The following is a 26,698-nucleotide window of genomic DNA, read 5'->3' on the forward strand; positions in this document are numbered from 1 at the left end:
ATTCCTGATGTTTCCCCTGCTTTTAGATTGAGTCTGAGACCTCCAGCAGTGAACATGACTTGAATGATGCCATGGACCGCATGGGCAACCTAGGTCGGGAGATTAATGCTCTGAAGCTCAAACGTGCCCACAACAGCGTGGCAGCAGCTCGAGCTGAGGAGACAGCCACTATGGCACGGGACAAAGCCAATGAGGCTAAGCAGGTGTGTGTGTGTTGTTTATTTGTGTATATTTGTGACTGTAATACCATGTCTGTTACTGATTATGCAGTCTTCTTTCTCTCAGATTTTAGATGGCGAGCTGATGGATAAGTATCACACAGTGCAGGAGTTGGTGGACACGAAAGCCAAGACTGTCCAGGAGGCGAAGAAGAAAGCAGAGCGCCTAAGAGACGAAGCCAAAGAGCTACTGAAGGACGCCCAGAACAAGCTCCAGAGACTAGCAGGTGTGTAGGAGGGACCCTGGAGGGAACTGGGCCGCCTTTGTTTTAAAGCAGCATTACTTTCGATTTTCACACTCTAACCTTGGAGAATAGCGAAGGCAACATTGCCCTCTTGTGGTTAAAAAGTGTCACTGTATTGTCTGAATTTGTCTGATTGTTCTTTGACCAGAGACCAAAATGTAGGTCTGTCAGCCAGTCCTGGTTATTCTAAGACAAAACATTTAAAATATAAACTTGACAATACTTTATATCCACAGAGCTAGAGAAAGACTATGAAGAGAACCAGAAAACGTTGGAGGGCAAAGCCCAGCAGCTGGACGGCCTAGAAGACAAGATGAAGGCTATCCTCAACGACATCAACAAACAGATCCAGATCTACAACACCTGTCAGTAACAGCCAGGACCTGGCTGGTCAAACCAACACTGACAGACACTATATGAAACTACTCCTGTTTCACACCGCTGAGCCTGTACACTATGCACCTCGCCCTGGAGGTGCCTGTCCGACTACACTGTGTAACCGTGCCTTTTTGATTGTGAGATTTCACACAACTAATATAACATTGTGTGGCCACATTGTGTATTACTGTGTGACTTTCAACTGAAGGATAGAAGTGCCTCCACGTGACATTTCAATTAAAATGTGTTAATGTGTGCATGCAAAATACAGACCTTTGCACATGTTTGGCCCAAAACTCAGATCACCCCCCAAAACCCTGACACATTCATAATATAAAGAAGCCCAAAAAATGATGTATGAATACATTGTTCTGGATAAACAAAAAAATGGAATAAAAGTTGTGTACCCTACCCACTGGATGAAAGGTCACTTTGACATAGTTTCTGATATCTCACCTGGATCAATGATGGATGAATATGCTCATTAAAACCTACATACATTAAATGGTTTGTATAATTTTTTGTAATGGACAGAACTGTTCTGAAAATAGACAATGAAAAAACTTTTCCACCCTCCATTCGAGAAACTGAAATTGTGTGACCGGAACACCATCGCTGCACATATTCAACATACATTGCCATGGTGGGGAGAGCGGTATTGATCCCCTGAGGAGAAGATGTCAACAAATGTCATATCCTATTAAATATCCCCTTATAATAACATCCCTGTAATAATCCTGTGTTACGGCGAAATTCATTTAAGCGATTGTTTGCGAACCGCCATGATAGAAGAAGAATAATGTGTTAGTAATCGCATTCCCTGCTTGCATAGCCGTCTGTAGAACCAACCAAGAAAACCTTGATCACATGGTGAGGGTTTGGTAGCTACAGTGCTGCCTTCAGGAAGTGCCTAGTCTTCAGAGTGGATTTCGGTTTGGACTGTTTTTGTTCCTAAACAAAGTGCGAGTCATTGCGCGGGGGCCGGTAAAGTAGGTTGAAGCGATTGATAGATTTGTTGTAATTTACGTCACATTTATTTGCTTTATATATTCGGTATATATATAAAAAAAATGGGTCCTGGATAAAGAGAATTTTCGAGAAACACCGGAGTACGGGGTTTCGATTGCAAGCAGGGATGAGCAGAGGCCCGCGGCTGTTGCATTAAGCTTAGCGAGGACTGAAGAAGTAACGTTACGGACTCACCGGCATTGTGCCCAAAGACCCGGAGACCATACTCCAAATTATACACGTTTTGTAAGTAGTCCGCCACAATTTACATTTTATTATAACAAGGCATGAGGTGATATTGTCAATATGCATTGTTTGTCTAGCTTGTCAACATAACGAACGTTAGCTGGCCAACAAACTAAAGATGGCTAACTGTTGTTAGCTTAGCTAACGTTAAACTGTTAGTTGAGTAACGTTAACGAGCTACGTTGGCTAGTAACGTCGTTAGCCGACTCACGTTACATTGGCAATTTAGCTATTCCTGTCATTAATGACATGAGAGATCACATGTTCACATTTTAATGTTGAATTATCTGATTATTGAACAACTTGATTTGCCAATGATCATTGACAGCCAAGTAACTTATTTTAGTATGCTAGATAGCTAACGTGATGTAGCTACAGTAGCTAGCTGACTTGCCGCAGCAACATGACGCCATTACATTGAGGATAAATAGGCTGTGGCAGAAATGTACATCAAGGTGTAACGTTAACTAGGGAGCTAGCTATAGCCAAATGCAATTTGTAAAGTTAAACATAACTAGTTACTTTTTAGATATTGTAGTTAGCCAGCATTGTACCAAAAAGGTAGAGATGTGCTAGCCACATTGACTGACGTTAACAATCCAGGTTGCAACAGCCAAGGCAAAACGTTCAAGATATTTAACGTTAGCTAGATATGTGACATTGTTTGTTTTTTTTGTAGCAAATTTAGACAGCCACCACCAATCGGGTTAACTTTCTAGTAGCTAGATAATACTAACTAATCCTGATTAATTTTACCCATGCTAGATTACGGAGACATAATTTACAGATGAAATCAAATGTTATGTCACGTGCGCCAAATACAACCGGTGTAGCCATATAGTGAAATGCTTACTTAGAAGCACCCTAACCAAAAATGCAGTAAAAAAATAAAAATAATAATCAGAAGAAAAAAAGTTACAAATAATTAAAGAGCAGCAGTAAAATAACAATAGCGAGGCTATATACAGGGGGCACCGGTAAAGAGTCAATGGGCACTGGTTAGTTGAGGTAATATGTAGGTAGAGTTATTAAAGTGACTATGCTTGAGAGACTAGATGTTCTTTACCATTAGGGACATCAGATTTTCCACCAATGCACCTTATAGGACTCGTCTTTGCACTCTACACTCCTCTGTAAACTGGACATATCTGTATACCTGGCGCAAGACCCACTGGTTGATGCTTATTTATAAAAACCTTCTTTGGCCTCACTCCCCTCTGAGATACCTACTAATACCCTCATCCTCCACATACAGCGCTCGTGATGCCAGTCACATTCTGTGAAGGTCCCCAAAGCGAACACATCCCAGTTTCGCTCCTCTTTTCAGTTCGCTTCAGATAGCGACTGGAACAAGCTGCAAGAAACACAAACAATTGACTGTTTTATCACCATTTCTTTCTACATTCAAAGACCCAATTATGGACACTTTTACTGACAGTTGTATTGTTGTCTCTACCTTTTTGCCCTTTGTGCTTTTGTCTGTGCCTAACAATGTTTGTACCATGTTGTGCTGCTGCCATGTTGTGGTGTTGTCTTAGGTCTCTCTTTATGTAGTGTTGTGCGCTTGTGGTGCCTCTTGTTGTGATGTGTGTTTTGTCCAACATTTACATTTTTAATCCTAGCCTCTGTCCCCCCCCCACAGGAGGTGTTTTGCCTCTTGGTAGGCTGTCGTTGAAAATAAGAATTTGTTCTTAATTGACTTGCCTAGTTAAATAAAATAATGGATGCAAGGAATGTTTGCAGAGATAATGCAATCTGATTAATATAAAGGAAATGTTTGGAATTAAATAGTTTAATCTGAAAGGGGTGAGGGTTCATTTTACACTTCAGTAAATTAAGTAATTTAGCAGGAGCTCTTCTCCAGAGTGACTTAGCTACAGTTAGTGCATTCAACTTAAAATATATTATCCGGTACTTTTGTATACTTTTTAGCCAGTAGTTCTGAAAGTAGCCAAAGGGGGTCTGTGAAAATGGCCTACTATTGAAGATGGGCAGAAATTGCTTCTCCAATAGAAATCCATGATCACACTTGTAGGCAATGTCATGGCGACATTGGTTACCTAAGCTCATGTGCAGAAATGCATCATTGAGTCTAATGGTCGTCTCGCGCTATACTGTGTATCTGACCAACAAAATTGTATTTAATGTGCAGGCCGTTAAATCAAAGGCACTCCTTCAATACAAAGTTGTTTGTGACGAAAATAAAAAGGTGTAACTTTAACACTTTTGGAGTATTAACATGTCCAACTACTTAAGACATTGTCTTGAATCTAGGTTGTGCCTTTTAGATTTTGAGAAAATGAACAACTAATGAAGAATTTTTCACTTCTCTTATTGACGATGTTGCGCTTCTGGGTTTAGAAACTCTGTGCTATTACATCACAAATATGCAGATATGTGCACCATGTCATTGCTTTATATCTCACACTACTGTGTGTGTATCTTGCAGCTGTCACTCAAATGGCAAGAGGCTGAAACTTCAATTGCTTGTGGGCTGGCCCACGTGGGGTTAAATGTAGGGAAAACGGCGTCTCACTGCTTCCATAAAACACTCTTTAAACTACAGATTCTGTGGCTAATTGAGGTAAGACTGTAATTCTGCTTATAGATTATGCATATATGAACTACGTGTTAACACATCCAGCCCAAATCAGGAGGTAAAAAAATACCTACTAGTCGCCAAAGTACTGGAACATGTCTTTAAACGGGGTCTGAACTTGGGGCCCAACTGCATAAATGACACTCTTCATGACTAGAGGTCGACCGATTATGATTTTTCAACACCGATACCGATTATTGGAGGGCCAAAAAAGGCTGATACCTATTAATAGGCAAAAAAAATGTACGCTTATTTTTTATTTATTTATTTGTAATAATGACAATTATAACAATACTGAATGAACACTTATTTTAACTTAATATAATACATCAATGTAAATCAAATAAATAATGAAACATGTTCAATTTGGTTTAAACAATGCAAAAACAAAGGGTTGGAGAAGTAAAAGTGCAATATCTGCCATGTAAAACAGCTAACGTTTAAATTACTTGCTCAGAACATGAGAACATATGAAAGCTGGTGGTTCCTTTTTAACAGGAGTCTTCAATATTCCCAGGTAAGAAGTTTTAGGTTGTAGTTATTATAGGCATTATAGGACAATTTCTCTCTACGATTTGTATTTCATATACCTTTGACTATTGGATGTTCTTATAGGCACTATAGTATTGCCAGTGTAACAGTATAGCTTCCGTCCCTCTCCTCGCCCCTACCTGGGCTCGAACCAGGAACACATCGACAACCGCCACACTCGAAACATCGTTACCCATCGCTCCACAAAAGCCGCGGCCCTTGCAGAGCAAGGGGAATAACTACTCCAAGTCTCAGAGCGAGCCTTTGGTCATTAATATGGTTTAATCCGGAAACTATCATTTCCGGGGAAAAAAACATTTTATTTCAGTGAAATACGTAACCGTTCGGTATTTTATCTAACGGGTGGCACCCATAAGTCTAAATATTCCTGTTACATTGCACAACCTTCAATGTTATGTCATAATTATGTACAATTCTGGCAAATTAGTTCGCAATGAGCCAGGTTGCCCAAACTGTTGCATATACACTGACTCTGCGTGCAATGGACGCAAGAGAAGTAACAATTTCACCTGGTTAATATTGCCTGCTAACCTGGATTTATTTTAGCTAAATATGCAGGTACAAAAATATATACTTCTGTGTATTGATTTTAAGAAAGGCATTGGTGTTTATGGTTAGGTACAGTCGTCCAACGATTGATACGATTTTCGCAAATGCGCTTTTGTTAAATTAGTTTTGCATCGATTATATGCAACGCAAGACACGCTCGATAAACTAGTATCTCATCAACCATGTGTAGTTATAACTAGTGATTATGATTGATTGTTTTTTATAAGATAAGTTTAATGCTAGCTAGAAACTTACCTTGGCTTCTACTGCATTTGCCTAACAGGCAGGTTCCTCGTGGAGTGATGAGAGGCAGGTGGTTAGAGCGTTGGACTAGTTAACGGTAAGGTTGCAAGATTAAATCCCAGAGCTGACAAGGTGAAAATCTGTTGTTCTGCCCCTGAACGAGGCAGGTAACCCACCGTTCCTAGGCTGTCATTGAAAATAAGAATGTGTTCTTAACTGACTTGACTAGTTAAATAAAGGTATAAAAAAAATCGCGCCCCAAAAATACAGATTTCCGATTGTTATGAAAACTTAGTTTGCCCTAATTAATCTGACATTCCGTTTAGTTGGTCGACCTCTATTCATGACTCTTATGTAGCTCTGCAACACTCATTGATAACTGTGTTGGTCTCCTGACTCTATTCAGGCCCCTTGATTCTGTTTTGGGAGAGTTCTAACTTGTTACATCGCCAAGATAGCTGGACCGGGCAGAAAGCGGCACACCTCAGAACCAGACCCCAGCAGCAGCGACGCAGGCGACGGGCGTCCCGTGAGCGCTAAGTGCCTGAAGATGGCCAGCAGCACTGAATCAGGCCGGCGGAATGGGGGTCAGCGCAGCGCCGATGACACCACCAGTAAGAAGAAGCAGAAGGACAGGGCCAACCAAGAGAGCAGGGAGGCCAAGCGAGCAGCAGCAGCAGCAGGGGACAATGCAGAGCACAAGAAAGGTTGGAGATTAGATATTTTGGGTGTGGTAAGGCAGGAGGTGTTGCTTTATTAGCAATGCGTGCAGTGTTTGCTGTGCGCAAGCCTATTTGTTGTGTTGAGCCTCAATGCATAAACCTGACTATACAATGGGGATAACTAGTGGTGGTGAAGGGTACTTCAGGTTTACTTTGTGTCATCTATGGGGAGTGCTGCTTAGTTCCCCGTTTGTGGTTCCTAAAGGACTTTTGATACATTACATTTGGCTAAATATGTATATATTTTTGCATCCTCCAGTAAGTTGTTTGTCATTTGCAGCCTTCTCTTTTATTGTAGTATATAGAACAGAACATAATGTGTTATGGGCCTTGGAGGTATTTTCTTTGTCTTACAAGGTGTCACTTTCCAGTGTTTCTCCAATATTCATTTAGCTAAATTGTTTCTGCCACTCCCAAAATCGGACAAAAAAAATGTTTTCAGTGTAAACTTAAACGCCTAAAACCAGATATAATGTATGTAGAAAATATAATGCTTAATATTTATAAGATCATCTGTTTACTAAGAGGTAAAAATGCTAATGCAGGAATTATCACTTATCACATAACCACTTGAAGAAGAACGTGAAAATATTATACTGAGTACGAATGATGTCTAGTACAAGACACACAGCTGAGGAAACAAATGTACAACAGCTTTTGCCTATGTATTGTGTTTGAAAGTAAGATGTGAGTGCTGATGTTGTGAGCTCATGTATGGTCACTGGCCGTTTATGTTGCTGCTCTTAATGCTGAAGATTTGTAATCCTAGCTGGTGTAAGGCCGGCCACAGGGAAACATGCCTTGTCAAGGTCACAAGAGCTGCTGTGCTTCTCTGGTCAGCTCTCTCCAACCAGAACATGAGCCCAATCAATTCAGAGGGCCGGCCAGTGTGAGTCTCTAACTACCCACACAGTGTCCTCCTCTATTGCCTCATCTAGCTACAGGCAATTCCACAGAAACAGTATTACGCTGAGACTCTGAAGTTTTTTTACTTGAAAATGTATGCCAAAAAACTCCCAGATGTTTTCAAAGTTTTACAAACCATTAGAACACTATGCACAATTACTACTTTGAACAATTTACACAGTACATTTGGGGCTCCCAAGTGGCGCAGTGGTCTTAAACACTGCATCTCAGTGCTAGAGGCGTCACTACAGACCCTGGTTCGATTCCAGGTTGTATCACATCAGAGATTGCAACATTCTCTGTTTCACGGAAGCATGGTTCACTCGGGATACGTTATCAGAGTCTGTACAGCCACCCGGTTTCTTCACACATCGCTCCGACAGAAACAAACATCTCTGTTATGATTAACGAGTCGTGGTGTGATCATAACAACATACAGGAACTCAAGTCCTTTTTGTTCAAATGCTGACCGCATTATCTACCAAGAGCATTGTCTTTGATTATAATCACAGCTGTGTTTTTCCCCCCCCAAGCAGACACCTTGTCGGCCCTGAAATAACTTCATTGGACTCTATGTAAACTGGAAACCACATATCCTGAGGCTGCATTTATTGTAGCTGGGGATTTTAACAAGGCTAATCTGAAAACAAGGCTCCCTATATTTTATCAGCATATCGAATGCACTACCCGGGCTGGCATTATTCTGGATCATTGCTACTCTAACTTCCGCGACGCATACAAAGCCATCCCTCACCCCCCTTTCGGCAAATCTGACCACTACTCCATTTTGTTGCTCCCAGCTTATAGACAGAAACTAAAACAGGAAACGCCCGTGCTCAGGTCTATTCAACGCTGGTCTCACCAATTTGGTTCCACGCTTCAAGATTGCTTCGATCATGTGGTATGGGACTTGTTCCGGATAGCCTCCGACAACAACAACGGATGTATACGCTGATTCGGTGAGCGAGTTTATTTGCAAGTGCATCGGTGATGTTGTACCCACGGTGACTATTAAAATCTTACCCAACCAGAAACCGTGGATTGATGGCAGCATTCGCGTAAAACTGAAAGTGCAAACTACTGCTTTTAATCATGGCAAGGCGACCGGAAACATGACTGAATACAAACAATGTAGCTATTCCCTCCGCAAGGCAATCAAACAACCTAAGCGTCAGTATAGAGACAAAGTAGAATCGCAATTCAACGGCTCAGACACAAGACGTATGTGGCAGGGTCTACAGTCACTCACAGATTACAAAAAGAAAACCAGCCCCGTCATGGACCACTATGTTTTGCTCCCAGACAAACTAAAAAACGATTTTGCTCGCTTTGAGGACAATACAGTGCCAATGACACGGCCCAAACAAAACCAAAGGGCTCTCCTTCACCGCAACATGAGTAACGTGAGTAAAACATTTAAACATGTTAACCCTTGCAAGGCTGCCGGCCCAGACGGCATCCCTAGCCGCATCCTCAAGAGCATGCGCAGACCAGCTGGCAGGTGTGTTTACGGACATATTCAATCAATCCTTATCCCAGTCTGCTGTTCCCACATGCTTCAAGAGGGCCACCATTGTTCATGTTCCCAAGAAAGCTAAGGTAACTGAGCTAAACGACTATCTCCCCATAGCACTCACTTCCGTCATCATGAAGTGCTTTGAGAGACGAGTTAACCTGTTAAGTCTACCCTCTCCTTTTTCGAACATTCTGTTAAAAATCGCGCAACATTTCAGTGTCCTGCTACTCATGCCAGGAATATAGTATATGCATATGATTAGTATGTGTGGATAGAAAACACTCTGAAGTTTCTAAAACTGGTTAAATCACGGCTGTGACTATAACAGAGCGTGTGTTTCATCGAAAAGCGCAAGAAAAACTGGTCACTGAAAAATATATCCATGCGCCACTTGCATGTATTGTTTAAGGGGCACCAAAATTAATAGGGCCAAGGATGCAATTCCTACAGCTTCCACACGATGTAGCCAAAAACGTCATTTTCATTGACAAAAATCCTGTGTGTCATGACAAATAGATCCTTCATTCCATCCAGCCTACAGCAATTGATTTTGGGAGAGAGAAAAATGGACATTGTTTTCTTGAGTAGCTGCTATTGAATACAGATCGCCCAGTGATCAATTTGATCGCTTATTAACGTTTACAAATACCTAAAGTTGGGTTACAAAAGTAGGTTGAAGTGTTTTGTCAAAGAATATAGGCAACTTATATAATTTTTAAAAATGACGTTGCGTGTTGGAAGAGAGCTTTTTTCCTGAACCAGACAGGCTATACAAATGGATATTTTGGGCATACATGGACGGATTTAATCGGGAAAAAGACCCAATTGTAATGTTTATGGAACATATAGGAGTGCCAACAAAGAATATCATCAAAGGTAATTAATGTTTTATATTTTATTTCTGCGTTTTGTGTAGCGCCGGCTACGCTAATTATTTTGTTTACGTCCCCTTCAGGTATATTATGGTGTTGCATGCTATCAGATAATAGCTTCTCATGCTTTCGCCGAAAAGCATTTAAAACATCTGACTTGTTGGCTAGATTCACAACGAGTGTAGCTTTAATTCAATACCCTGCATGTGTATTTTAATGAACGTTTGAGTTTTAACGAGTACATTTAGCATTTAGCGTAGCGCATTTGCATTTCCAGGTGCCTACTTGAGACGTCTGCGTCTCAAGTAGGATCAAGAGGATAAATCATCTTAGAGCTACCCCCTGCTTTTTTCAATTTCCGCCTGAAGACATACCCAAATCTAACAGCCTGTAGCTCAGGCACAGAACCAAGGATATGCATATTCTTGGTACCATTTGAAAGAAAACACTCTGAAGTCTGTGTCAATGTGAATAGAATGTAAGAGAATATAACACAATAGATCTGGTTTAGATAATACAATAAAAATACGTATGTTTTTTTTCATTGTATTATCATCTTTAAAATGAACAAGATAAAACAAACATTCAGATAGGAGTTGGGGACAGTTCAGTGAAAAACATAAGAGGGCAACAGTACTTGTGCAAAGTTTCAGAATGATAACTTCCAAAATGAGTGTGCTACATGACATTTATCATGAAGTCACCCAGGTGTCCCACACAAGTAGCCCAAATGTACCCAAGTGGCCAAATTGGTGAAGTTATGCATTTTGAATGGAATAACCATTTTGGTATTTTGTGTATAGTTTTCTAACACCCCCCAAACAATATTGTGCTGCTGATGCCAGGTGCCATAGCACATCCATGCCTGCAGAAATACATTTGGGTAGATGAACACCACTTGTGGCAGGAGCTGGGGGCTTCCATTCGGAGTCAGTGTCACTGTGAAAGAAAATGTTCAGTTAGAATAGTTTCACATATGTATCTGTATCAACAGGTATAATAAACATATATATATATATATATATAGAGTACAGGGAACATAAGGTTGAATATATTATTATAGACCTGCTAGATCTACTGTCTCATTTATATTATGACATTTCAGCTAGATCTACTGTCTCTATTATATTATGACAGACCAGCTAGATCTACTGTCTTTATTATATTACAACAGACCAGCTGTATCTATTGTCTCCATTTCACTTTGGCCATTGTTGTGGGCCTGCCCTCCCGTCAACAGCCTCAAATAGGCTATTTCATTTCACAAATAATATTCTATATTATTAATTTCAAACAACGGCATTAGCATGAGAAGAACTTACCAGTCCAAAACGATATCCTCTCTGTTAAAAAAATATTCCTCCATTTGGGAGTCGCTAAATGAATCGTCCTCGATCAATTTCTTCTAAAATTGTGTGTATATCTAGATTTAGCTTTCCCTGATTTAGTCGCCTTACTGATTGATATATAAACAGCTGAATATGCGCTTTACCAAAACAATGCTGTGTGCAACATGTGTTGCTCTTTCCGGTATGAAACTTCAATGGCGAATGACCCTCTTTATGCCGGAGTTTACTACATGGGTTGGTCTTCCAACACATAAACATTACATATTGCCGTTTACCTCAGCTCATTGGCTATTTACCCAGCTAGATTTCAAGATGATCAGTGGTCATTGGGTTGAAATACAGTCAATCAACGAAACAGCGGGCAAATCATTGGTGCACATTGATGTCATTACTTGTTGTCTTCAAATCGATTTCTTTCAGTCAATACGTCCCGCGAAATGACCCATCAGTTTTGGTTGTGTTACAAACAAACCAGTTGATTGCAATGAAACCAAACATGACTGGAAAAGTCACGTTTTTTGTGTGTATTTACCTCGAGTCTGTTGTCAAATGGAATGAGACAGAATTCACGACACAAGCGGTTCACAAAATGCTTCGTGTTAGGCTATAAAAAATTATTTTATCAAATAAAAGACCATTCATTGTGTAACAATGAGCATTGGGATTGCAAACAGAGGAAGATCGTCAAAGGTAAACAATTTATTTAATTTATTTAAACAGTTTGATTTTGTTACGCCTGTGCTGGTTGAAATAGTTGTTTTTTATAGGGCTCTATCCTCGGATAATCGCATCGTATTCTTTCGCAGTCAATCCTTTTTTAAATCTGATTAGCTAGATTCTAGGCTTTCGAAACATGAGACGCTTGTATTTTCATGAATGTTTAATATGACTATTTATGTAGCGATCACCGTATGTTGTCAAATTTCATCCCGCTACCGGGTTCCGTGCGCAGAGAGGTTAACTCACTTGCGTAGTTAAATAAAGGATATAAAATAAACAATCTGCCAAATCAGTGTCCAAAAACACCGATTTCCGATTATGAAAACTTGAAATCGGCCTTCCGATTAATCGGACGACCTCTAGTCTCGACCCCGCCCCGTGCAACTGGGTCCTGGACTTTCTGACGGGCCGCCCCCAGGTGGTGAGTCTAGGAAACAACATCTCCATCCCGCTCAACCTCAACACTGGGGCCACACAAGAGTGCGTTCTCAGCCCTCTCCTGTACTCCTTGTTCACCCATGACTGCGTGCTTGGTATCAACAACGATGAGACGGCTTACAGGGAGGAGGTGAGGGCCCTCGGAGTGTGGTGTCATGAAAATAACCTCACACTCAACGTCAACAAAACAAAGGAGATGATTGTGGACTTCAGGAAACAGCTGAGGGAGCACCACCCTATCCACATCTACGGGACAGTAGTGGAGAAGGTGGAAAGTTCCTCGGCGTATACATCACAGACAAACTGAAATGGTCCACCCACACAGACGGTGTGGTGAAGGCGCAACAGCACCTCTTCAACCTCAGGAGGCTGAAGAAATTTGGCTTGTCACAAAAAACACTCACACACTTTTACAGATGCACAATCGAGAGCATCCTGTCGGGCTGTATCATCGCCTGGTACGGCAACTGCTCCTCCCACAACCGTAAGGCTCTCCAGAGGGTAGTGAGGTCTGCACAACATATCAGCCGGGGCAAACTACCTGCCCTCCAGGACACCTACACCACCCGATGTCACAGGAAGGCCAAAAAGATAATCAAGGACAATAACCACCCGAGTCCCTGCCTGTTCACCCCGCTATCATCCAGAAGGCAAGGTCAGTACAGGTGCATCAAAGCTGGGACCGGGAGACTGAAGAACATCAGACTGTTAAACAGCCATCACTAATATTGATTGGCTGCTGCTGACATACTGACTCAAATCTCTAGACACTTTAATAATTCAAAATTGGATGTAATAAATGTATAACAAGTCACTTTTAACAATGCCACTTTATATAATATATACATACCCTACATTACTCATCTCATATGTATATACTGTACTCTCTACCATCTACTGCATCTTGCCTATGCCGCACGGCCATCGCTTATACATACATACATACATATGTACATATTCTTATTCATTCCTTTACACTTGTATGTGTGTGTGTATAAGGTAGTTGTTGTGAAATTCTTAGATTACTTGTTAGATTTTACTGCGCAGTCAGAACTAGAAGCACAAGCATTTAGCTACACTCATTAACATCTGCTAAACATGTGTATGTGACCAATACAATTAGATTTGTTTTACTACTCGAAAGTCGTCTTAAATTCTCGCTCAAAAAACTCCCGTGGCTTATTTTTCAAATTGTCATGTTTCGTTTCTAAACGTCTGTGCAAGAGTGAGAGAGTAACAGTTAATGTGATTGCGTGATAATTATTTGACAAGGTACGGCATTGCGCGTACCCCCGTTTGAGAATAGCCTGTCTATGCCATTCACTGATTCTCACCAAGCACATTCCCTATTTCTGTCATGTTCTTGTAGTAACACACGTATTACTGTCTATCTATCTGGCACTATGTGCATAGTAAGCTGGGCCTAAAATGAACACCTGCCACTCACGGGTCGATTTTGTCATTGGCGGGTAAGAATGTCTTATTCACCAGCCACGTTGACGGGTCTGGAGTGCAAGCATTTCATAACATTTCAATAACATTTTAAAAGTCAAGTATGGTCACATGTGAGAGTTGTGATTTTATAGCAGCAGTAGCTGTTTTCAAAGTATTTCTGACATTTTGTTTCATATCTGGTAAATGCACTAAGAAATATGAATCCTATGGTTGTATCCCACCTCACACAGCAACACTGACTGTTTGGGGAGATGTGCTCACTGTGAGTGAAGTGCTAAACCATTTGTTTTTAGAACCAATGCGCACAGGCATATAAGTTGGAAAACTACTCAAGTGAGACTTTATCCTTATGTTCTTGTATATCTACTTTTTGATCACAAGTTAGGTTGCATTTGAGTTTGCTTCCACTGCTGGTGAAGATGTCATTGACATCTACTAGTCAGATTTTCACAGGCACATGTGATGACTCAAGTGCAGTGTTACCAACTATTTTTCAATGAGATCCGCTATTGGCTCCTTTATTTGTCGCTAGATGAGGTTTTGTTGCTCCAACATCATTTCTGCCCACTCTCCCACCACACACCCCCTCGCCTTGTACTTCTCTGCCTGCGTGTGCACCGTTGCTGTGACTTCTGTTGCACAGACAGCTTCTCACACTCTCGTTTGCAGCAGATTTGAGTGGGAAAAGTCACTAAATGCAATCAAAACCATAGAAAGCCTCTGCTAAAACTCTCCAAAGAAAGCCTGAAAAGCAGGGCCAGCGTTATGGGTGCGCCTTAAGGGGCCTGGCCCGCCCTACCGTACCATCTTGCCAGTCCAAACATAATATTGATTATTTATTTGACCGAGACGCTCGTCAACAAAGGCCAATCACTCAATTAAATCATCCTAGCGAGCTAAACAGCGCCTCTCTGTCTCAGTATGTGTAGACCATGTATTTGATGCTGTCCGGACCAAAAGAGTATGGCATGTCATGCTCTTTCTGGCGTGATCGCATCAGGTACATGGGCTACGTATAGAAGGGCGCTGTTCTGCTTGCTCGGATGCTTTCTCTGGTGACACACATACTCATTCAAGGGTTTTTCTTTATTTGTACTATTTTCTACATTGTATAATAATTAGTGGAGACATAAAAAACTGAAATGACACATGGAATCATTTCTCAGAATTTGAAAAATCTTGCCAACACTTCTGGCCTTGATAATCACCAAGCTTCGGTGTGCCGTGTGTTGCTCAGTTGGTAGAGCATGGCTCTTGCAACGGCAAGTTTGTGGGTTCGATTCCCACAGGGTACGTATGAAGAAAGTATGAAAACATATGACTTCATTAATGTAAGTTGCTCTGGATAAGAGCATCTGCTAAATGACTAAAATGTTAAATGTAAATAGAAGAATATCATGATCTGATGATCACAATATCCAGTGGAAATGTCATAAAACAGCTTTCTGTCCTGAGCTCACTGGCGCAAGAAACTTTGAGGACCCGGAATAGGTTAGTTGATACAATCTTGAAAGTTCGTTAGCACCGCTTTGGGCCGGACCCTGTGGTGATTTAATACCATGTTGAACTTCACTACCAATAGCTAAGTCAGAACCGACGGAAAGGGAGGCAGACTGTTTTTTTTTTTCAGGTTATTTTTTTAGCGGTTTTTATTAGTCGGCTTTCAGGCTTATGTATTTTACTTAGTTGATTATAGAAGTTATAGCCTATAGGCCAATGCAGCAGTAAGCGTATCTCTGGGTTATATGTTAATTTCTTTAGCCACCACTGAATGGATCGCAGTGTATCAGTGTGTTCAAATGGCAGGGGCTAGTGCTTCATAACTGCCACGCAGATTGGTAGATTCGTTCTGGCTCCGGGTCTGCTGAAAAGTAGCTGAATTTGTCGCAAGAATCATATACCGTTAAAAGTCGCTGGAGGGGTCTAAAACTCTCTAAATATAATCCTACACTGCCGGAGTGGCCCCGGTATCATGGTAACCTTAAAGGGGCGGCTGAACATTTTTTGTCTGATATTTTGGCTAAAAGACTCGGTTCACAAAATATTAAATTGAGCGATATACCATATAACTTCTTATTAGTAATACATTCCTGGTTTTAGAAACGTTACTAAGCCTGCTCCTCCTTTAAAAAAAATCTATAAATATTTTTTTTATAGTTAGTTTGAAAAATAATTTTTTGCTTGGTAAAAAACCTAGCTACCACTGTGGCTGGTAGACAGGCCCTGATAATCAGTGACAGGCCATTCAAAAATGTACAGAAAATACAAATGACACCACAGACTAGCCAATTGGTAAAGTGGGTTGGCAGTTCAAATTAGAACAAAAAATGTCAATGCTACAGGGATCTCGTAGTGGACCGTAGCAGAGTTTAGGGAGAGGGTGTCGCATGGAATACAACCCGACTAGGAGCCCAGCTGTAGAGGGTTTGGTGTTGCCTGTGACCTTTTTATTTACAGCAGCTGTGTGTGTGAGAGAGCGTGAGGGAGAGAGAGGTGTGTGTGTGTGTGTGAGAGCCATAGAGAGGGAGAATTAACAAGGCATAGTCTGTAGTAGTGGTGAACGTGAGCACCTTGGACTGAATTGAACTCATACATGGCACATGCATGACCGACGGCACTCTAGCTTCACTATGACGAAAGGTACAGTGTAGACAAGCCAAGGCATTTCCAATGTTTGTTGTGATTTCTGATTCCGGTTTGTCGTTGCCAGAAAGATGATTATTCAAATCTTATTTTGAGTGTTTTGACCAGCTGTCATTTCGGGGGGGCGGCAGCATCTTTAAGGCTTAGTTTACTATTTAGTAGTAGGTTCCTCTTTGTCTAAGGCCTATATTGTCCCAAGAAGTTGATTCAGTGTTGTGTGCATTTCTGTAGATCTGTCTCTTGTGTAGATGCAGTATATTTAGGAGTCTTTTCTCTGATGAATAAATTACTTTGATCTTGATCTAGTGGTAATTGTAAAGGTATCAATGTAGTCCTCCAACAAAGTCTGTTCATCTGTTGTAGACCATTGTAGGCTGACTTGCGTTTTGATTTGTTTATTTGCCGAGCACAGTCACAGGACATGCTGTTCTTCTTACAGAATCTATTTTGAAGGTGCTCTCTGATATGCTGAGTGTGCAATTATTCCTCTGACAGATTTTTCTGTCTGCTCGGTGCTGTGTAGATGTGTTTGTGGACTGGAAGCAGAATGCGAATGAGGTGACAGTGAGGCTGCGCTGTGGAGAGGGGGTTCAGAGTGTGGAGGACGTCACCACTACCTTCACTGACACAGACTGTCAGGCCTGCTTCCCAGGTGAGATAACAAGCTATACAAACACACATCTGAAACTAACTAGGCCGCCTACATGTCTTCTGCTTAAGTGTATGTGACGATTGTACATGTAAGACAGTGGCTTGCAAAAGTGTTCACCCCCCTTGCCATTTTTCCTATTTTGTTCCCTTCCAACCTGGAATTCAAATATTATTATTTTTTTTGGGGGGGGGTTTGTCATCATTTGATTCACACAACATGCCTTCCACTTTGAAGATGCAAAATAAGACAAACAACTTGAGCATGCATAACTATTCACCCTCCCAAAGTCCATACTTTGTAGAGCCACATTTTGCAGCAATTACAGCTACAAGTCTCTTGGGGTATGTCTCTATGAGCTTGGCACATCTAGCCACTGGGATTTTTGCCCCTTCTTCAAAACTGCTCCAGCTCCTTCAAGTTGGATGGGTTCCGCTTGTGTACAGCCATCTTTAAGTCATAGCACAGATTCTCAATTGGATTGAGGTCTGGGCTTCAAAGACATTTTAAATGTTTCCCCTTAAACCAATCAAGTGTTGCTTTAGCAGTATGCTTTGGGTCATTGTCCTGCTGGAAGGTGAACCTCCATCCCAGTCTCAAATCTGTGGAAGACTGAAACAGGTTTACCTCAGGAATTTCCCTGTATTTAGCGTCATCCATCATTCCTTCTATTCTGACCAGTTTCCCAGTCCCTGACGATGAAAACATCCCCACAGCATGACGCTGCCACCACCATGCTTCACTGTGGGGATATGGTTCTCGGGGTGATGAGAGGTGTTGGGTTTGTGCCAGACAAAGCATTTTCCTTGATGGCCAAAAAGATACATTTTGGTCTCATCTGACCAGAGTACCTTCTTCCATATGTTTGGGGAGTCTCCCACATGGCTTTTGGCGAACACCAAACGTGTTTGCTTATTTTTAAGCAATGGCTTTTGTCTGGCCACTCTTCCGTAAAGCCCAGCTCTGTGGAGTGTGCGGCTTAAAGTGGTCCTATGGACAGATACTCCAATCTCCGCTGTGGAGCTTTGCAGCTCCTTCAGGGTTATCTTTGGGCTCTTTGTTGCCTCTCTGATTAATGCCCTCCTTGCCTGGTCAGTGAGTTTTGGTGCACGGCCCTCTCTTGGCAGGTGTGTTGTGGTGCCATATTCTTTCAATTTTTTAAATAATGGCTGATGTGAGATGTTCAAAGTTTCAGATATTTTTTTATAACCCAACCCTGATCTGTACTTCTCCACAACTTTGTCCCTGACCAGTTTGGAGAGCTCCTTGGTCTTCATGGTCCACTTGCTTGGTGGTGCCCTTTCTTAGTGGTGTTGCAGACTCTGGGGCCTTTCAGAACAGGTGTATATATACTGAGATCATGTGACAAATCATGTGACCTATAGATTGCACACAGGTGGACTTTATTTAAATTATTATGTCACTTCTGAAGGTAATTGGTTGCACCAGATCTTATTTAGGGGCTTCATAGCAAAGGGGTGAATACATATGCACGCACAACTTTTTTTTTAATTGTTTTTTTTAATTTTTAAAAATGTTATATTTTTTTTACATTTTCACTTCACCAATTTGGACTATTTTGTGTATGTCCATTACATGAAATCTAAATGAAAATCTGTTTAAATTACAGGTTGTAATGCAACAAAATAGGAAAAACACGAATGGGGATGAATACTTGTGCAAGGCAGTGTACCTTTCTGCGTGTGCTAAGATGGTGTTTGAATTATTATTTTAGTGTTTTTACGTGTGTGTGTGTGTGTTTGAGTCTTTCACTGTGAACGTGCAGCATTAGCACAAGTCTGATGGCCCACTGCTCTCTCTTCAGATGGGCGCCAGTGGGACTGTCACCTGCATGAGGAGATTGAGGGCTCCTGCAGCAAAGTGCAGTACAAAGAGAAGTACGGCTTCCTGCTTTTGGTCATGCACAAGAAGATCCCCTTTCACTCCTGGCCCTCCCTTAAGGTGAGTCTGCCTGCTGCCCTCCCTGCCTCCTTCTTGTCTCCTTCCTGTCGTTTAGCTTTATGGTTCTTTCATTGAAAAGCATCAGCTGCCAACCTTAAATGTGCCTATTGCCTATCCCTTGCGACGGTTTCAACACAATTTCAAAATAAATGCGTACAAAAAAACTATTTTGTCTCTTCTCCCTGTAGCAAACTAAAAAGGAGAAGGAGCCTGTGAACGTGCAAGCCAAGAACGGCAAAGAGCAGAAACCACCACCTGTGGTAAAGCCAGAGAAATCTGTCCCTGAGATGGCAGATAAGCCCAAACTGTCCACCCAGCCGTCTGCTCCGCCGGCACAGAGCGAACAGAGACGTGGCAAAGTTGAGCGAGGTGTCAAACGCACCATGAAGAACAAACCAGCAGCAGACAGACCAGAATCTGGGGTGAAGGCTACAGAAGATGAGGAGACCAAGCCTCTCAGTAAAGGGGACCTGCTTCAGGAGCCTAGTGCCAAGCGCACCGTCTGTCCCTCCAAGGACCCAACTTCACAGACACCCAGGGATACACACCCCAAGTCCACAGCCAATGGGAAACCGCACACCACTACTCCCACTGGCCGGGACCCCCAGACGTATACAGCTGGTGACAATCGTGCTGAGAGGCTAGGCAACGTTCATGAGTGTACAACACCCGAGATAGCCATCTGCCACACACAGCAGGAGATGAAAGTTCAGGTTAGTCCCTGTTTCTCTAAACTGTAGCATCTCACCAGGCACCGAGTACTGTGTGGGTTCAAATGTGTTTGAGTATCTGCTGCTCTCGATCTGATTTGTAAAGCCCATTCTTGTTTCAGCTGGAGAAGTCCCCAGAGTCTGATTTCAAGGCTCGGGCAGGAGAGGAACGCATACCGTCAGCCACTGTGTCCAGTGCTGTGAGCAGCCACAAGGCTTTAGACTCCACAAACAGAACAGAGAGGCAAGGGGAGGCTGAGGCTGAGAGGACCGAATCCTCTACTGTAGTGAGAAAGTCCAAGGATGGGGCTGACCAGGCCACTCTAACACCAACCCAGCAGTCAGGATCAAGGGAGCCTGTGACTGCAACACCAAGCAAGCAGGCAGAGTTCACCAGCAGTACAGAGGAGGAGAAGAAGGACCAGTCTAAAGAGGAACCTCTGGAGATTAAGCAGCTGGAAGGTCAGTAGACTGGGGTCAAAAGGAAACTGGTATTTCACAAATATGATTGAAATGTGCTTTTTGTCACGTCATTCATTCGTCAGGATAGCTCTAGGCAGAAGATGACTATAGAACTGTGGTTTGTAAGTGAAATGGACAGATCAGTTGCAGTGAGGATAAATTCTGGACTGAGGCTTGAGGTCCGAAGTGATCTGAAACGTAGCCTGCCTGCGGTTATCTTTTAGCAGTTCCAGAGCCAATGGTGAACCTCAATTTTGTGAAGAACGACTCGTACGAGAAAGGCACAGACCTAATGGTGGTCAACGTTTACATGAAGAGCATCTGCAGAGAGACGGCCAGGGTGATCTTCAGAGAACAGGACTTCACCCTACTCTTCCAGACCAGGTAACTTGGTCCTTCTGACTTTTCACCTCTGTGGCCTTTGCAAATTTAATGGGATTTTAGTGGCATTTCTGGTTTACTGAATTATCTTCCCTTTCTAACAGCGATGCAAATTTCTTGCGCCTTCATGCGGACTGTGGAGCGAATACAGTTTTTAAGTGGCAAGTCAAACTCAGGTAAGACTTTTAAGTTGAATTTGGTGTGTGGAGTTTCTATTGATATGTGAATTGGGCCCTTGGCTCTCAATGAGATCATGACTTTCACAAGCGGTGATCCAATGTTGCAGGAACCTCATCCAGCCTGAGCAGTCTACGTACTCCTTCACCCCGTCCCGGATAGACATCACTCTGAAGAAGAGACACAGCCAGCGCTGGGGGGGCCTAGAGGCCCCCGCTACACAAGGTCTTCCTGCTGCCTGGCTTCTACTGCACACTGCAACCACTATACACACATCTATTACACTAGCTATCACACAGTTTGAAATATAGCATCCCTTATAAACATTACACACCGTTACTTTCACACACATTTATTCACTGACTTACAGTACTTTATGTTGTTACAAAATTACTTCCACACAAATGTATTCACTGACTTACTTTATATCGCTGTTTTGGAAAGCACACGGATACGTTTTCAGTTGAACCAATATTCTAGTAAAGCATTAAGGCTCATCCTGATATGTCTGTAAGCATGTGAATTACATGGGAGGGTTGATACCAGGATTTGTGTGTGGACCTTGTGTCTATATGGGTATGTGTGCCATGCCTGACTGTGTGTTCATTAGGGTGATAGGCAGGCGTGTGGGTGTGTACACTCAAGACAGCACTTCCAGACAGGAATCTGAGCACTGAAACTAATCCAGTAACTCAATATGTGTGCCTCAGTCCCGTCTGCTGCTCTCCCAACCCAACGGGTCTCTGGGTGTCTTAGCCTAGGCACTGCAGTGTTGCTCTATGTCCTTAACTTCTAATATCTGTTGTTGTGCTGGCACTGGTATATTTTGATATAGTTTACAATACTAGTAGGCCTAGATGCAGTTGGTGGTACTTGTACAAGTTGTCTTATCTATACACAGCAAGCAGACAATATAATGTTTGTACTTCGATGAATGAATACTCAGTTCATCGGCCGTATGCAATTGTTCTTCTCTTGGTCCTGACAGTCGTTTGTCGTTGACCACAAGCTCCATCCCCCTCTGTTTAAGGTGCAGTGGGGGGCGCCAAGGTTGCTGTGCCCTCCGGGCCGTCATCTCAGACTAGTCAGCCGGGCAGCAGCCAGCACACCCTCCCTGCCAAGGAGGAGCCCCCCCGGGCAGAAGACGGAGGCCTGGACAATGTGTCCGCCCGTACCGTCTCAGACCATGCCCCTATCAAACAGGAGCCTGCAGTCACGGTGAGTTGGACAAGGACGAGATGGTGAGAGAATGGGCCAAAAAGGGAAACTGTTTGAAGTGATTGAGGTGGTGATTTGGAAATGAGTAGGGGGAAGGAATTTGTTTTCTTTATCACGCTATCCTTTGAGCCTTGAAGGTTGGTATTTCATCCCTTTGTTTCTCGGCCTCTCCCCCTCAGCCCAAGCCCACGTGTATGGTCCAGCCCATGACCCACGCGCCTCCTGCTGGCAGCGAGCGCAGTGTTGAGGAGGAGGAGGAGGAGAAGGTGTGTGTGCCAGGCTTCACAGGCCTGGTCAACCTGGGCAACACATGCTTCATGAACAGCGTCATCCAGTCTCTGTCAAACACCCGTGAACTCAGGGACTACTTTCATGGTCAGTCTTCCCTACTCTTCATTCTTTAAGTTGATCACATTTTACTTTTATGAAATATATCTTGTAATGTGCATATGGAGATAGTATATGTTGCTGTAGATTGATATTAAACAATGAACTGTGTTCTCTTCCCCCTATGTGCAGACCGGGCGTTTGAAACTGAGATCAACTGTAATAACCCATTGGGGACGGGTGGTCGGCTGGCCATCGGGTTCGCTGTGCTGCTGCGGGCTCTGTGGAAGGGTACCCACCATGCTTTCCAGCCCTCCAAGTTAAAGGTGACAATCCACTCTTTTGAGAGTCCCATCTTTAACCCCCTCCTGTTATTTTAACCACCACACCATCATGCCTTCTACATGGATTAACACCGGCAGTATTCGGGTTTAGTACAGCCTCTCCCTTTAGTCTTCTCAACTTGATGTTTTATCTTTTATCCCCCAGGCGATCGTGGCCAGTAAGGCCAGCCAGTTCACAGGCTATGCCCAGCACGATGCCCAAGAGTTCATGGCCTTCCTCCTGGATGGTCTCCATGAGGACCTGAACCGCATCCAGAACAAGCCCTACACAGAGACGGTGGACTCAGACGGACGGCTGGACGAGGTGGGTGAAATAGAGGTTCGAGCAGCACCATTCGCATATCCACATTGATGTCTGCTGTGTCACTGTTCCCTTGAGTTCAATTGTCCTGGAAAATGACATGATGGTGTGGTTGTGACGTAATAGGTGGTGGCGGAGGAGGCGTGGCAGAGGCACAAGATGAGGAACGATTCGTTCATTGTGGACCTCTTCCAGGGCCAGTACAAGTCCAAGCTTGTCTGCCCTATGTGCTCCAAGGTAAGAGACAGAGGAATTATTGCAATTCCCAAGCAACACTCACCTGTCTGAACATATCTAGGTGTTTGTATTGAAGTGTGTTTCGTATTGAGGCTGGAGATGGGATTTTTTTTGTTAGTCTTCACTCAAATATTTTTTTGTTAGTCATCACTCAAACTCACAGGGATGATACTATAGTACCTCTGTTGCTGCGACCGTCCACTCCTGAATACATACCCTGACTGTTGTTTTAGGCATGTCTGCTCCTAAGGCACCGTGATAGTGGCAGTTTTAATATGATGCAGATAATGAGAGACTCGGGGGGCCTGGCTATCAGGCTGAGATGCAGGAAAACCTGATTTAATAATAGAGGAAATGGACCCATCAGAAGCATTTACTGTGTGGATGGCTGGCTGGCTGTGTGGCAGAGTGGAACTAACTTATTTCTTCAGTGGTGCGATAGGGAGCACTAAAACTCAGTAATCTAATTCACAGTGCTACTGTTCTGACCTGTATGTTTTGTAAAGGTCAGATGTCTTTCTCCTTTCCCTCTCTCAAGGTTTCCATAACTTTTGACCCCTTCCTCTACCTGCCCGTGCCCCTGCCCCAGAAGCAGAAGGTCCTCACCGTGTTCTACTTTGCTAAAGAGCCTCATAAGAAACCCATCAAGGTAAGATGAGTTGTTTGTTTTGTTCAGATGGTTTCAGTTTATTTTATTTTACAGATTTATTTCATTACTCTCTTTTTACTCTGATTCTCGTACCTTGTGTGTGTCAGTTCCTGGTGAGTGTGAGTAAAGAGAACTCGAGCACAGCCGAGGTCTTGGAGTCGATCTCTCGGAGTGTGAGGATCAAGGCAGAGAACCTGAGACTGGCAGAGGTGGTGAAGAGTCGCTTCCACAGGATTTTCCTTCCCTCCCACTCCCTGGACACGGTCTCCTCCTCAGACATGCTCTTCTGCTTTGAGGTGCTATCTAAAGAGCTGGCCAAGGAGAGGGTGGTGGTGCTCAGAGTCCAGCAGGTAAACGGAACCTTCAATTCCCTAGCCTTCCTATTTTAAGCCATACGTAACTATGACAGAAGTACCTAGTATCTGTGTTTAAGTCACATCTGTGTGTCTGTCCCCCCTCCAGAGGCCTCAGGTCCCCAGTATCCCCATCTCGAAGTGTGCTGCCTGCCTGAAGCCTCCCCTCTCAGAGGAGGAGAAGCTGAAACGCTGCACCCGCTGCTACCGCGTGGGCTACTGCAATCAGTGAGTCAACACACTAAATGTCAGCTGGCACTAATGTTGCGAGGCAATTGAGTTTCTCTACCAATAAAAACACAATGACACAGGATAACTATTTCACAACTATTTCCCTTTGTCTCCTAAATGATTCCTAACTCATGAAAAACCAAACTTTTTTTCTTCATGTTTCAGGGCTTGCCAGAAAAATCACTGGTCCAACCACAAGAGTCTGTGTCACCCCAACATGGAGAACGTGGGGCTTCCTTTCCTGGTCAGCGTCCCTGAGTCCAGACTCACCTACGCCCGTCTGTCCCAGCTGCTGGAAGGATACTCAAGGTACCACTGGGATCTCCCCAGTCGATGGATGATATGAATGCTGCTCTTTATAAAACCAAATATATATGCCAATACTGGGGGTGTGACATTTAAATTAATTTGAAGAAAGAAAGAAAAATAAAATCACAGTGCAGTTATTGCAAAATACCATTAACAGGTCCCGATTATCATCATATGTACATCGTAAGAAATGCCTAACACAACAATGCTGTATGTTAGTAGGAGAAGATATGCATCTTTCAAATGAGTTACCAGGGATAGAAAGCATGTCCATCGTTGTTAATAGTTGCCAGGGATAGAAAGCGATCCGCACTTCATCGTTAAGTTGGAAGAATGGCAGAGAGTTAGACAGTGAAGCGACAGCATTGAAGTTCTGTATGGCAATACATTGTAGAATAATAGTGAAGACATAAACTATGAAATAAATCAACATGCAATCATGTAGTAGCCAAAAAAGTGTTAAGGCCAGGCACCATAGGCTAATAGGGATTTTTTTTCCTTTACTCTCATCAGACTGAATCTTTACCAGTTGAAAGTATACACAAATACAATATATTATTGTTTTATGCAAAGTTTTATGCAAATGAGACAAACTTCCCTTAAATATGCGCTAATTTGCTTATTATGGGAATCCGTTTTTAACACATTGCTTCAAGGCAGAATGCTTTTGTGATAAGACAATCAATGGTCAGGCTTTTACAGATCATTTTATCAAAATATTGTCATTTCATGGAATTATTTAAAAAACCCTTCATGTATGTATGACTGATGCATATTTTGCATATATTTACACAAAATGACACACTATATATTTTTTTAAAGCCTCGTAAAGTCTGCCTACAGTGGGGCAAAAAAGTATTTAGTCAGCCACCAATTGTGTAAGTTCTCCCACTTAAAAAGATGAGGCCTGTAATTTTCATCATAGATCATAGATACACTTCAAATATGACAGACAAAATCCCAAACGATCTCAATTTGGTCAGGTGATTGTGGAGGCCAGGTGATCTGATGCAGCACTCATCACTCTCCTCCTTGGTCAAATAGCCCTTACACAGCCTGGATGTGTATTGGGTCATTGTCCTGCTGAAAAACAAATGATAGTCTCACTAAGTGCAAACCAGATGGGATGTCAGAATGCTGTGGTAGCCATGCTGGTTCAGAGAATGCCAAGAGTGTGCAAAGCTGTCATCAAGGCAAAGGGTGGCTACTGTGAAGAATCTCAAATATAAAATATATTTACATCTAACACTTTTTTTGGTCACTACATGATTTTTTATTTCTTTGTTTTGATGTCTTCACTATTATTCTACAATGTAGAAAAAATATTGAAAAACCTTTGAGTCGTTGTGTCCAAACTTTTGACTCTAGTGTATATAAAAAAATATATATATATTTTTTAATTGTCTGGAATTGTTCATTTTCTACTCCATATTTAACCAATTGTTTTGGCACCAAACTACTTCCATATATACTTCCATGAAATGTTTTAACTAGTAAATCCATATAAAATGTTATTGATCACATACACATATTCAGCAGGTTTTATTGCAGATATAGCGAAGCGCTTGTGTTCCAAGCTCCAACAGGGCAGTAGTATCTAACAATACACATCTCAAAGTAAAAGAAACCAGGTGGTGATACAGCCGACAGATGCTGTCAATGGTGCATCTGTAAAAGTTTGTGAGGGTCTTAGGGGCTAAGGTGAATTTCTTCAGCCTCCAGAGGTTAG

General features: G+C 42.5%; 2 protein-coding genes across 15 annotated transcripts in view; both read left to right on the forward strand.

Annotated features, from left to right (window-relative positions):
• Positions 1 to 1,346, forward strand: part of lamb2 (laminin, beta 2 (laminin S)) — a 48,313-nt gene extending 46,967 nt beyond the window's left edge. For both annotated transcript variants that reach the window (XM_021616006.2, XM_021616007.2), the window contains 3 exons: positions 27 to 203; positions 286 to 445; positions 700 to 1,346. In XM_021616006.2, coding sequence (XP_021471681.2) covers positions 27 to 203; positions 286 to 445; positions 700 to 836 — 474 coding nt within the window. In that variant the 3' untranslated portion in view covers positions 837 to 1,346. The remainder of the gene's footprint in view (positions 1 to 26; positions 204 to 285; positions 446 to 699) is intronic.
• A 134-nt stretch (positions 1,347 to 1,480) lies between these two features.
• usp19 (ubiquitin specific peptidase 19) overlaps positions 1,481 to 26,698 on the forward strand; it is a 35,081-nt gene continuing 9,863 nt past the window's right edge. For 2 of the 13 annotated variants that reach the window (XM_021616017.2, XM_021616011.2), the window contains exons 1-18: positions 1,485 to 2,095; positions 6,445 to 6,745; positions 17,183 to 17,311; positions 19,134 to 19,270; positions 19,459 to 19,983; positions 20,103 to 20,442; positions 20,667 to 20,826; positions 20,928 to 20,999; positions 21,110 to 21,225; positions 22,031 to 22,218; positions 22,398 to 22,593; positions 22,738 to 22,871; positions 23,035 to 23,208; positions 23,317 to 23,427; positions 23,966 to 24,076; positions 24,184 to 24,426; positions 24,539 to 24,657; positions 24,826 to 24,969. In XM_021616017.2, coding sequence (XP_021471692.2) covers positions 6,589 to 6,745; positions 17,183 to 17,311; positions 19,134 to 19,270; positions 19,459 to 19,983; positions 20,103 to 20,442; positions 20,667 to 20,826; positions 20,928 to 20,999; positions 21,110 to 21,225; positions 22,031 to 22,218; positions 22,398 to 22,593; positions 22,738 to 22,871; positions 23,035 to 23,208; positions 23,317 to 23,427; positions 23,966 to 24,076; positions 24,184 to 24,426; positions 24,539 to 24,657; positions 24,826 to 24,969 — 3,056 coding nt within the window. In that variant the 5' untranslated portion in view covers positions 1,485 to 2,095; positions 6,445 to 6,588. Of the gene's footprint in view, positions 2,096 to 6,444; positions 6,746 to 16,516; positions 16,657 to 17,182; positions 17,312 to 19,133; positions 19,271 to 19,458; positions 19,984 to 20,102; positions 20,443 to 20,666; positions 20,827 to 20,927; positions 21,000 to 21,109; positions 21,226 to 22,030; positions 22,219 to 22,397; positions 22,594 to 22,737; positions 22,872 to 23,034; positions 23,209 to 23,316; positions 23,428 to 23,965; positions 24,077 to 24,183; positions 24,427 to 24,538; positions 24,658 to 24,825; positions 24,970 to 26,698 lie in introns of those variants that run through there. The other 11 variants (XM_036988212.1, XM_021616012.2, XM_021616010.2 and 8 more) reach the window with 11 other exon arrangements.

Source organism: Oncorhynchus mykiss, chromosome 9, assembly GCF_013265735.2.
Source record: "Oncorhynchus mykiss isolate Arlee chromosome 9, USDA_OmykA_1.1, whole genome shotgun sequence".
Lineage (NCBI taxonomy): Eukaryota > Metazoa > Chordata > Actinopteri > Salmoniformes > Salmonidae > Oncorhynchus > Oncorhynchus mykiss.